This window comes from Echiichthys vipera (assembly GCF_963691815.1).
Source record: "Echiichthys vipera genome assembly, chromosome: 2".
In the NCBI taxonomy this organism is placed as follows: Eukaryota; Metazoa; Chordata; class Actinopteri; order Perciformes; family Trachinidae; genus Echiichthys; species Echiichthys vipera.
Genome location: NC_139827.1, coordinates 4,353,044 through 4,365,226, shown reverse-complemented (window position 1 = coordinate 4,365,226; position 12,183 = coordinate 4,353,044). Strand labels below are relative to the sequence as shown.

Below are 12,183 nucleotides of genomic sequence, written 5' to 3'. Positions count from 1 at the left end.
GGCTAAAAACGTCAGCCACTTTTTCCTGGAGGAATCTTAATTGCCCCGGGGGGCCCCGCTTATCGGCCCAGGGCGGTTATTAATACAACACCCGCGATAAAGTGGACGGAGGGACACCGAGGGAGGGCGGCTGCTGCTGCTGCTATTGCCGCTGCTGCGGCTGCTAATGCTGCGGCTGCTGCTGCTGCTGCTGCTGCCGCGGCTGCTGCTGCTGTTACTGTTGCTGTTGCTGCTATTGCCGCTGCTGCGGCTGCTGCGGCTGCGGCTGCTGCTGCTGCTGCTGCGGTTGCAGGGAAACTACAGGGAGGTAAAATCCAACAGCGTAGTAATAGAGAACAACTTGTGTCTCCTGATCATGGAATAAACTTCTACAGCTCCATAACTGTGTCTCCTTCAGATGTGTGTGTGTGTGTGTGTGTGTGTGTGTGTGTGTGTGTGTGTGTGTGTGTGTGTGTGTGTGTGTGTGTGTGTGTGTGTGTGTGTGTGTGTGTGTGTGTGTGCGTTGTCTCTGTTGTCCCTTGTCTGTGCCAGTGTGCTCTATTTGTGTCATGTCCTCAAAAAGAGAATTAAGTTTCAAGTGACAATAAAATAAAATGAAAGGATAGCTACCTGAGTTCAGCTGAGAGCAGCGCAGCATCATGGGAACAGCATCTTTAGAAACATCTTAAATGTGGATGTCTCTAACCCGTGGAGCTTTTTCCTTATCTGATGTTTTTGTTAATGGAGCTTTCTCGTGCTCTGAGTGAAGAGTGAAACATTTAAAACTCAGCCAAACATGTTAATGGCTCCATTATTACATCAAACGGGGACGTTTGTGTCTCTGGATACTTTGGTATCGTCTCCTCTAAATATGAAGAGTAAACATTTAAAACGCTGAGGATGTCAACAGCTCCTCAGCTTTAGAACATGTCTTTGCAAAGGAGCCCCCGGTGGGAGCGGCCTCCGCTCGGGTTCACTCAGCGACCTGATGGGAAAATAGAAGTGCATCTTTTGGATCAAGAGTTCGGTTGTTGGAGGGGCTGCGAGGCCCATAGTTGAATATATAACCCTCAAATTCGCCATTTCCTGTCTGTGTCATTCATTTTGAACACTTTAAGCATAAGAAGAAACGTTCTGGTGGCTCAATCCTCACCTCTCGAGCCGAAATCCAACAATGTTTGTTTTGCGTAATGATGATGAGGCTGAGGTGATGGCACACTTTTACTTTACCATCAACTCTCTGGATGAAGTTAAACTACAGGGTAAAGCCCCCCCTGCCCCACCCACTGACTCTATTAATCCCATGACCTGACCGTTGACCTTCACGTGCCACAGAGTGCGCCGCATGCTGCGCCTCTCCAAAGAGCGCACAGATTTTACGCACGAACCGACACAAGGAGCCCGGTGTACAGACCGGTTAAAAACAGCATCTAACATGTTAATAAACACAATAAAACAGAGTTCATATGCAGGTCACATATTTGCAGTCACGGTGTAGAGATACTAACGTGCTTCTTGTAACAGAATGTGTGCGTAAAAAGGCTATGGGGTGGGTGGAGGTGGGGTGGGGGGGGTCAGTGAGTACAGAGGGATTAACACGGTCTAACATATCCACAGAAGTCCGAAAACAAAGCCAGTACGTGAACGTGCGTCACGTATGCTCCACCTTCCCTCCCTCGGTCTCTTTCTCTCTCTCTCCGAAATGCTTCCAGCCCACACGCACTTTCCATTTCACACAACCCCTCCCCCTGACATCAGAGGAGGCAGAGGCGCTCCGTCGTCCCGGGCCAAACTCCTCTTTACAAAGCCCGACATTATATCTGTCAGAGAGGAGACCTGCATGGACAAAACCGGGACTAATACCCGTGTTTTCGTGCGTTTTACGGCGATGAGGGATTCCAGGGGCTTAACGCACCTCCAATTACCAAAGAAGGGGCTATTAAGCTCAATTATTTGCTAGAAACGAGTGGAAAGGGAGAAGGGGTGTGCATGTTACTCGGCGGGCTTCATTTCCTCGGTGCTGCAGAGCAGGAGCTGGATGACATGATGCTGCAGAGTCCGCTCACCTCCACGCCGTTTTCTGTCAAGGATATCCTCAAGCTGGAGCAGCAGCAGCAGCAGCAACAACAACAACAACAGTCCGGGTCCCTGGAGCTCCAGCACCGGGCCCACACTCAGCAGCAGTTGACCGGGTCTCCTCCCCAGCAGCTTTTCCAAACACCGCCGTCCTGCATGCACGCCGGAGCCCGAGACAGCCCTCCCTTCTCGGACGGAGAGGACAACCTGGCTTACCTCAGCGCGCTGGCGGTGCGGGAAGAGGACCGAGGGGAGACCAGCCTGTCCCCGGACATGTACGTCCATCCCGGCCTGCAGGGAGCCAAGCTGGAAGCCGCCGAGCTGGACGAGCAGGAGAACAGTGAGTTGAAGCACAAGCCGCTACTGTACAGGCCAGACAAAAGGCAACAAAGGACGCGTGTAACGAGGATCATTTCAATAATACCGAGAATAATGTTTCACAGAGAAAATGTCCAAAGTGCTACAACATGAATTAGAAATGCAAGCGGCCGCTTTGAAACTACAATCTCACGTTTTCAAAGGCTACAAAATCATTTGCATGTTTAGCCTGAAAACAGCTCAACCTGTAACCTGAACCGTCACGGCACATTTGGAGAAATCTCCGTTACGCACACTGTAGTTTGTCAAATTAAAAGCACAAATCACACCAATAGAAAAATGACTGTTCCAGCCTAAAGCGTGAAAAACACAGAAATATCTGTTTTGTGTCATTTTCCTAAATTATCTTGCAGCTCTATTGTGGCTAATTATTCCATTATTTTAATTATTATTGCATTGTTTCGCCACTTGGATGAGCTTAAAGATGAAACTCCAACTACAGCCCAAAATAGACATTTAGCAAAAGTACAAACATATGAATTGTGCAGTGTAATAAAGAGAAGGTAGCGTGGACTGGAGAGATATTTCCTGATATGTGTAGAGCGGATTCCGCCTCCATGAGGCCTGTTCCACCTCCACACGCGTTATCCCAATAAAGAGCTATCAGAGAGGCCCTGAGACGAATCCAGTAAAGTCTGGAAACGTCAAACACTTTCTAGTGGTTCAGCCTGTTCCGTCTGTTATGATGTGTGGACCGTAAACCGACAATTAGTTTAAAGAGGCTTGTAAAAGAAGTGACACGGCGAAGTAGCGCCAGTAAACACAGTCCCGTCCGCCTCACATGCTGCAGAACTCATCAGGAGATAGAAACAGTTAAAATAAAAAGAGGTTTCAAGCTGTTCGAGTTCAGGGAGTCACTCAAATCTGAACTATTTGCCTGAAACTGCAATTGGCCCATTGTGTATTCTAGACAAAAATAGGAGTTTTTGTATTTGTATCTTTTATAAATAAGCTCACCTGTGTTTTACATCTATTGTCTCATGTTTGTATAAAAATCTGGTTGTTTTTTTGGGCACTTTGGCTAAAAATGTTGTTATTTTATAGGAAATTTCTAATCCATTAAAGGAAATGTCCCATGTGATTTTGGGGGATTTTTTGGGAGTTGGTTTTGAAGTTTAAAAGTGCCCTAGCTTCTGTTAAAAGCCTACCTCGTGAGAGTGAGGCTTTAGACTGAAAGAATTGGCATCTTCTTCTTCGTTTTGGTTTTTTTACGCACGGTGATTTGAGACTTCTAATGTGTCCTTCCAACCTACCCAGAGAGCTGTGGTTTGGTGTCCCGGGAGGAGGCAGCCGAGGGCGGGCAGGGCGACTCGGAGCGGCCGGCGCAGAAGCAGAGGAGCCGGCGGAGACCTCGGGTGCTCTTCTCCCAGGCGCAGGTCTTCGAGCTGGAGCGACGCTTCAAGCAGCAGCGCTACCTGTCCGCCCCCGAGCGGGAGCACCTGGCGACCACCCTCAAACTCACCTCGAACCAGGTGAAGATCTGGTTCCAGAACCGCCGCTACAAGTGCAAACGGCAGCGGCAGGACAAGTCTCTGGAGGCGGCGGGGCAGCAGCACCACCCCCCACCGCCTCGGCGCGTCGCCGTGCCGGTGCTCGTCCGAGATGGGAAGCCGTGTCTGGGCGGTGCGCAGAGCTACGCCGCCGCCGCTGCTCAGTACGGATCCAACCCGTACACTTATAACGGATACCCGGCCTACACGTACAACAGCCCCGCTTATAACTCCAACTACAGCTGCACGTACACCAGCATCCCTGCCCTCCCCCCGTCCAGCACCTCCAACGCCTTCATGAACATGAACTTGGGGAACGTGAGCGGCCTCGGCGGCTCCCCACAGGCCCAAACACATCAAGGGACAACGGTCGCATCCTGCCAGGGCTCCCTGCAGGGCATCCGGGCCTGGTAGCCTCCACCAGAACAGAACTGGGGTCTTTTTTTTTTTTTTTTAATGGAGCTCTTTCATTTTGGTCAACCCACAACTTTATTAGAAGTGTGTTAACTGGGTCGAAACGCCACACAGACAGTATTTCTTATATAACGGAAGTGAGTTTGGATTCACCTGACGGACGAGATGAAATTTCACTCACGTTTTCGGCTCCTTAAGGTGCATTAGAGCCGAAATGAGAGGTCGGGGACCACACAAAGGAACCCGAACAGTCCAAGTTTTTGGGTGAAATTTCATTTAGTGGGTCAAGAACGGTCGGTGCTCTAGTTTGGCACCGGTGGGACCGAAGCGCGGAGGGGGAAATTACGCACAAGCTCGACATTTCTCCTTATTTGAACTCAAAGAGATGATTCGGTTTTTTTTTATGTTTTGTTTTTAACATGGTATATTTTTAGGCTGTGGGGAGATTTGACTGCTTTAAAGTGTTTTGTTCAACAGAGAATTGTTTCAGTCTATTTCACATCTATTCAAATAAATAAGAGAAATGAGAAAAGGTGCGTTTGATTCTGTATCCGGGCAACAAAAGGGAAAAAGGAGGGTATCCTCTCTTCTGAGCTGTTGAAATAATAATAACGCAACACCGCCGCGGAAGAGAAACTATTTCCCATATGGAAATGAAAATAAATAACAATAATAATCCAATTATTGCCCTGCGTGCAGTGCTCAGAGGTGGATCAGATGCACGGAGCCGAACTCTGCTCGTAACTAGGTAGAGCTGCCGGAGGAGGCCCCGCGACGGGAACTTTGTCCCAGTGCCAGGCGACGTGAAAGGAGGAAGTTTCTCTCCATTTGAGGTCCTTTAAGGGACGCGATTAAGCACCTAAAATAGCCTCCGAAGAGCGAGCTGCAGCCGGGCCAGGGAGCGAGAATAATGGCCCTTATTGGATTGTCGGACAAAAGGTGTGTGGTAGGCAGAGCCGGGCACTCAGCAAAGACAAAAGCGCACAGGGGCCGTGAGATTGACGTCCTAATATTCCCATTTGAGGGACAGGCAGCGGGTTATTCTGCGCGGAGAAGGGGACACGGAGGGAAAATGTGGTCACTTTTGTTCCCCCTTCAGGAGGCTTTTTTTGTTCGCAGAAGAAAAGCTCTCCGAGGTCCCCAGCCGCGAGGCTTCAGGGGCAGCCGGGCTGGCGGTGATGGCAGCGGGGAGGCGTTTGTGTGAAAGAAGGGGGTATTATTGCTACAAGTTTCACCATTTGTCCCGATGTGGAAAATGGACGGGGGGAGATTTTGAAGGGGGAGCGCGGCGAGAAAGGCTATTATTTCACTTTAAGGGGTGTTATTTCAGCTCAGAGCCGTGTTGTTCTCACAGGTAACAGGCTAATGCTGGAGGGGGGGGACACGGCCGCAGTGGTGCTATAATAAACGCTATAGTTAGGAAATGTGACAAACATCAATAACGTTTCTGTAATTTCACAGGATCCGCAGAGCAGAGAGGAATAGGGATCATATAGGGATTTATGGATTCAGTGATTCTTTCTTTAATGCGCAAAAGGAGCTCAGAATGGGCACTTATGGATTCAATAAGCTAAATAATCCAAACCAAGTCAAATGGAGGGGTCAAAGTTTGGTTTGGTGCTGAAAGAATTAGTCATTCATCCGAAAAAGCAACATTTTGAGTCATTTACCAAACGAAAATGCACATTTTTTGTTTGTTTTCAGCTTCTCAAATGAAAGAATTCGCTGCTTTTCTGAGTTTGACATAAATTGTAAATTGGACTGTTGGTCAGACAAGAGCAGATTTGGATTCTAGGAAGTGTTTTATCACTATTTCATACATTTTCCCGACTAAATCATTACATGAAAACATAGTCAACAGAGGGGCGTAATTGGAAACTAGAGTTGAAATCATAATTTGTGTTATTAAAAAGATGTTTAGATGTAAAGAGGTTCTTTAGTTCAGGGCGCGCGGCCTAATTGGCCCCGTTAATGAGCCATTACGCACAAACGAGGGTTCAACTAATTACGCGCGGGGGTCCTCTTCAAAATCAAACTCTTTGTTTATTTCTCACGCGCGTGACAAATAAAAACTTAAGCCAATTTATTCAACTCAACGATCCAAAAACAAAAACGATCACGGAAGTTAAAAAAAAAAAGTGCAAAGGAGGGAAAGCGACAATTGCTGTTTTTCTTTTTCCCCCTCTGCGCGTAATTGTTTCTCCTCCGGCCTCAGATCAGTTGTTTCCCAAACCCATTCTTGTATAATCACACACACACACACACACACACGCACGCACACACACACACACACACACGCACACAAACACACACACACTTCGGACCGAATATCGTCGCATTAATGCTCCACGTGTTGTAATATGTTAAGATTTGTCATTTAAATAAGTGATTATTTCCTGATTCCATAACTTTTACACACACTTTTCGCTCCTCTCGCTTAAAGGCACCCAAAGCTGATGCATTGTGACCCAGCGTGGGTCACTGTTATCGGCAGAGATCAGCGCGTCTCTCCGGCTCCTCTGTGTCGCTCTGGGGCTCAGATTGAGATCAGTCTGAGCTGTTAACCAGCTGATCTCCTGTTGGGGACACAACAGCGTTAGAGTGCACCAGAGCAGGGTAGAGCCGAGCCGAGCCGGGCCGGGCAGGCCGAGGCCTCCTCCGTACTAATGGGGATTAATTGAGAGGTAAACAGAGAGCTGATAAGCCGCGCGCCCTGAGGTGCTGCCCGGCTGCTGCAGGACGCAGAGGGACGGAGGCAAATAGAGACGAGACAGAGAGGCGTCTGCGGGTAAACACCGCAGCGTGCCGCCGGGACAGCCGGGGTCACAACAACAATAACAACAATAATAATGATAATAATACTACTAATAATCATCATCAACATAAATACATTAAACTATTATTTATTACTACTGTAGTTATTAATGAAAATAAGCAGAAATAACCTCAATTTTATTGGTTCTATAATAATATTAATAATAATAATCATAAATACATTAATCTATTATGTATTACTCAATACTTCAATAATAATAATAATAATAATAATAATAATAATGAAGACACTAAATTATCATTTGGTATTAGTGTAATTAGTATTAATAAAAAGAAGAAAAATCCTTATCACCTATTTGGTTCACTAATAATAATAATAATAATAATAATAATAATAACAAAACAGCAATAATTTAATAATAAATGCTTTATAATGACTGTAATTAATATTAATAAAAAAGAAAAATCCTTATCACTTAATAATAATAACAAAACAGCAATAATTTAACAATAAATGCTTTATAATGACTGTAATTAATATCAATAAAAACAGGAAAAATCCTCATCACTTTGTTCACTAATAATAAAAAGTAATCATGTAAATAACAAACCAACAACAATGATAATAATCATCATCATCATCATCATCATAATAAATACGTTAAACTATTATTTATAATTACTATAATTAATATTAATAAAAATAAGAAGAAATAATCCTCATCACTCTTTTGGTTCAATAATAATAATAATAATAAATATATATATAAATATATTTATTAGTGTAGTTAGTATTAATAAAAAGAAAAATCCTCATCACTTTGTTCACTAATAATAATAATAATAAAATATTAATAACAAACTAACAATAATTAAAAGTACTTCGTTTATTATAACTGTAATTATTATTATTATTAAAAAGAAGAAGAAATAATCCTCATCACTTTGTTGCCTCAATAATAATAATTATAATATAATAATAACCAAACAACAATAATTCAAATATAAATTATTTGTTATTAGTGTAACTTGTAATAATAAAAAGAAAAAATCCTTATAACTTTGTTAGCTCACTAATAATAATAAAAATAATAATAATAAAATAACAACAATAATCTATATTTTGTTTCTTTATGGTGAAGTGACAGGGACACTGTTGTTTAGTAGATTAAAAGTTCAACTTTAATAAATAAAATAATAAAAATAAATGTATTTACTCAACAACAAATCAGTGTCATCATTAAAAAAGTTACGCTCAAACAGTTAAAGTATCATTTTCAGACAGCGTCATCCAACCTTTACAGGTGTTCCTGTTATTTTGTCCACATCCTGAATATAATAATATATCTCTCATCTCTAAATCTAACATTTAATTTAAGCTTCCTGACCTTCTGACAATGATAACCAGCACTACCTGACACTGATACAACTATATTTATTATATATTATTAAACTAAGATTGATTTCTACCCCTGCTATCATCAAATATGGTAAAATAAATACAAATAAATACTCCATAAAGCAATAAAAGCCCCGCCGTCTAAATATTCTTAAAGCAGAGGTTCATGAGCTGCGTGAGCGAAATATCAAAAACATAATTATACTGGAACAACATGAAAATGGTTGAGCAGGCACTAAGTAAACAAGTACGATAGTCTTATTCTTATGTAAGAGTTATTTTTAAATAAGTGTATATGTGTGTGTTGTGTGTAGATATGCAGGGGCACGCACAGACTTTTGAAGGGCAGGGGCGCGTCCTCGCCACCGGAGAGGACACTTTAGCACACGTTTTGGCTCCTAGAGGACACTTTAACACACGTTTAGGCTCCTAGAGGACACTTTAACACACGTTTAGGCTCCTAGAGGACACTTTAACACACGTTTAGGCTCCTAGAGGACACTTTAACACACGTTAGGCTCCTAGAGGGCACTTTAACGCACGTTTAGGCTCCTAGAGGACACTTTGACACGATTAGGCTCGTAGAGGACACTTTAACATACGTTTACGCTCCTAGAGGACACTTTAACACACGTTTAGGCTCCTAGAGGACACTTTAACACACGTTTACGCTCCTAGAGGACACTTTAACACACGTTTAGGCTCCTAGAGGACACTTTAACACACTTTTAGGCTCCTAGAGGACACTTTAACATGCATTTATGCTCCTAAAGGACACTTTAACACACGTTTAGGCTTCTAGAGGACACTTTAACACACGTTAGGCTCCTAGAGGGCACTTTAACGCACGTTTTGGCTCCTAGAGGACACTTAAACACACGTTTATGGTCCTAGAGGACACTTTAACACACGTTAAGGCTCCTAGAGGGCACTTTAACGCACGTTTAGGCTCCTAGAGGACACTTTAACACACGTTTATGCCCTAGAGGACACTTTAGCACACGTTTATGCTCCTAGAGGACACTTTAACACACGTTAAGGCTCCTAGAGGGCACTTTAACACACGTTTACGCTCCTAGAGGACACTTTAGCACACGTTTATGCTCCTAGAGGACACTTTAACACACGTTTATGCTCTAGAGGACACTTTAGCACACGTTTATGCTCCTAGAGGACACTTTAACACACGTTTATGCTCCTAGAGGACACTTTAGCACACGTTTATGCTCCTAGAGGACACTTTAACACACGTTTATGCTCCTAGAGGACACTTTAGCACACGTTTATGCTCCTAGAGGACACTTTAACACACGTTTATGCTCTAGAGGACACTTTAACACACGTTTAGGCTCCTAGAGGAAACTTTAACATGCATTTATGCTCCTAGAGGACACTTTAACACACGTTTAGGCTTCTAGAGGACACTTTAACACACGTTTATGCTCCTAGAGGACACTTTAACACATGTTTAAGCTCCTAGAGGACTCTTTAACACACGTTTAGGCTCCTAGAGGACACTTTAACACACGTTTATGCTCCTAGAGGACACTTTAACACACGTTTAGGCTCCTAGAGGACACTTTAACACACGTTCAGGCTCCTAGAGGACACTTTAACACACGTTTTGGCTCCTAGAGGACACTTTAACACACGTTTATGCTCCTAGAGGACACTTTAACACGCTTTTAGACTCCTAGAGGACACTTTAACACACGTTTATGTTCCTAGAGGACACTTTAACACACGTTTAGAGTCCTAGAGGACACTTTAACACACGTTTAGACTCCTAGAGGACACTTAAACACACGTTTATGCTCCTAGAGGACACTTTTACACACGTTTAGGCTCCTAGAGGGCACTTTAACACACGTTTAGGCTCCTAGACAACACTTTTACACACGTTTAGGCTCCTAGAGGACACTTTAACACACGTTTACGCTCCTAGAGGACACTTTAGCACACGTTTTGGCTCCTAGAGGCCACTTTAACATACGTTTATGTTCCCAGAGGCCACTTTAACACACGTTTAGGCTCCTAGAGGGCACTTTAACACACGTTCAGGCTCCTTGAGGGCACTTTAACACGCTTTTTGGCTCCTAGAGAGCACAAAAAAATACAAAAATACTTATTATGCTGCAAAACAAGAAGCCGTATTTTAGCGGAGGTGGAGCTCATATTGTCAGAAATACACACGTTCGTCTGCGTAGAAAGCAGCAGAGCGTGGAAACGCCCCTGATGGAACTCAAACTTGTACTTAATTAAATGCACCACTGAAACTATTTGTGCTTCCACACTGAACTGTTACTTCTGCGACAACACCACTTGACACTAACGCCGCTCATTCTTACACTCACACTCACTCGCATCCTGCGTCAGTTTTTATTATTTGCTCCATCCGTGAGGTTGCAGATCTGTTTACACTCCGCCCAAACAGTCAACCGCAGCTGCTCTCTGACCGTCTGATCACTCATCGCCCCGTACACAGTGAACCGTGTGTGCACGAGGGTGTCATGTGTTTGATTTGTCTTCATTTTCAGATTGACTTCCTGCTGAAGGTTTTCCACAGAGGTTTGACTTTCATTTGAGGTCGACGGGGTGGGGGACGGGACTGTGAGTCCAAGATGCAACACCAGTCACACTGTTGTACACGGTTTAATCTGAACGCAGGCTCTTAATCTCTTAATCTGACCCCGACGAATGTGGTTTGTTTTGAGAGATCTGTGTTTTACGTCTCTGATCTGGGGACGTTTCCACCTGTTCATCATCTGTTCGGCGTATAAATCCTCACCTCCGTCGCTCATCAGCAGAACTCTTGGCTCCCAAACGTCGCACACGATGCTGACAGGCCCCCGATTGGGATTTTGCTCGGAAAATGGACACAAACAGTTCACAACTTTCCCTCGAAAGCAACAAAATAAACAGCACTTACAAATAAAAACCTGTAAATTCATTATTACTCATTAGAAGTTTTAATTTGGGTGAAAACGCTTCACCTGGTCATATTTTTGAACCAAAGATGATCTGTTACGGGCTTTAAAGCTCCTCTAGTTCCAGTAAATTTCATATTTGTTCGGAGCATAACTGTAATGATGCTAACGGTGCACGAATAGTTTAATACAAACACGATCATCTCCTCTGTTAGATTCAGTCTTTTTCTCCTACGTTTGAGTGCACGACTAAAGTAAACATGCATGGACTTGTACTGATAAAGCGCCTTTCTAGTCTTCTGACTACTCAAGGCGCTTCCACAGTGTTTGTCACATTCACACAGACATTCACACTGATGGCAGTGGACATCTACAGACCATCTAATGTAACCATGAACACCACGTTTACACACCCATGCGCAGCACGGGGAGCAATTCGGGGTTCAGTGTCTTGCCCAAGGACACTTCAACATGTGGACCGGGGGAGGTGGGGATCGAACCACTAATCTCTCGAATGGCGGACGACTCAATCTTCCACTGAGTCACAGTCGCCCCATGCACCATTGTTGGATATTTAGGGGATCATTTCCAAAAACCTAAACATCCTCGCAGTGCATCACATTAACTCACCACACCACCAACACCTGAGCGAAGTTACTTGAACCCCCAGAGACCCTAAAAACTGAGACACATATCTTATATTTTAGACAATAAAATGTTGTTTAAAGGTGAACAAAAACACAAA

At 43.9% G+C, this 12,183-nt stretch overlaps 1 protein-coding gene across 1 annotated transcript; it reads left to right on the top strand.

Annotated features, from left to right (window-relative positions):
- Positions 1-1,968: 1,968 nt before the first annotated feature.
- LOC310963147 (homeobox protein Nkx-2.5-like) lies at positions 1,969-4,337 on the top strand (the record flags this gene model as incomplete). Its single annotated transcript, XM_083935829.1, has 2 exons — positions 1,969-2,395; positions 3,691-4,337. 2 exons carry the CDS (start codon positions 1,969-1,971, stop codon positions 4,335-4,337), a joined length of 1,074 nt encoding a protein of 357 aa, XP_083791955.1.
- Between the last annotated feature and the right edge of the window lie 7,846 nt (positions 4,338-12,183).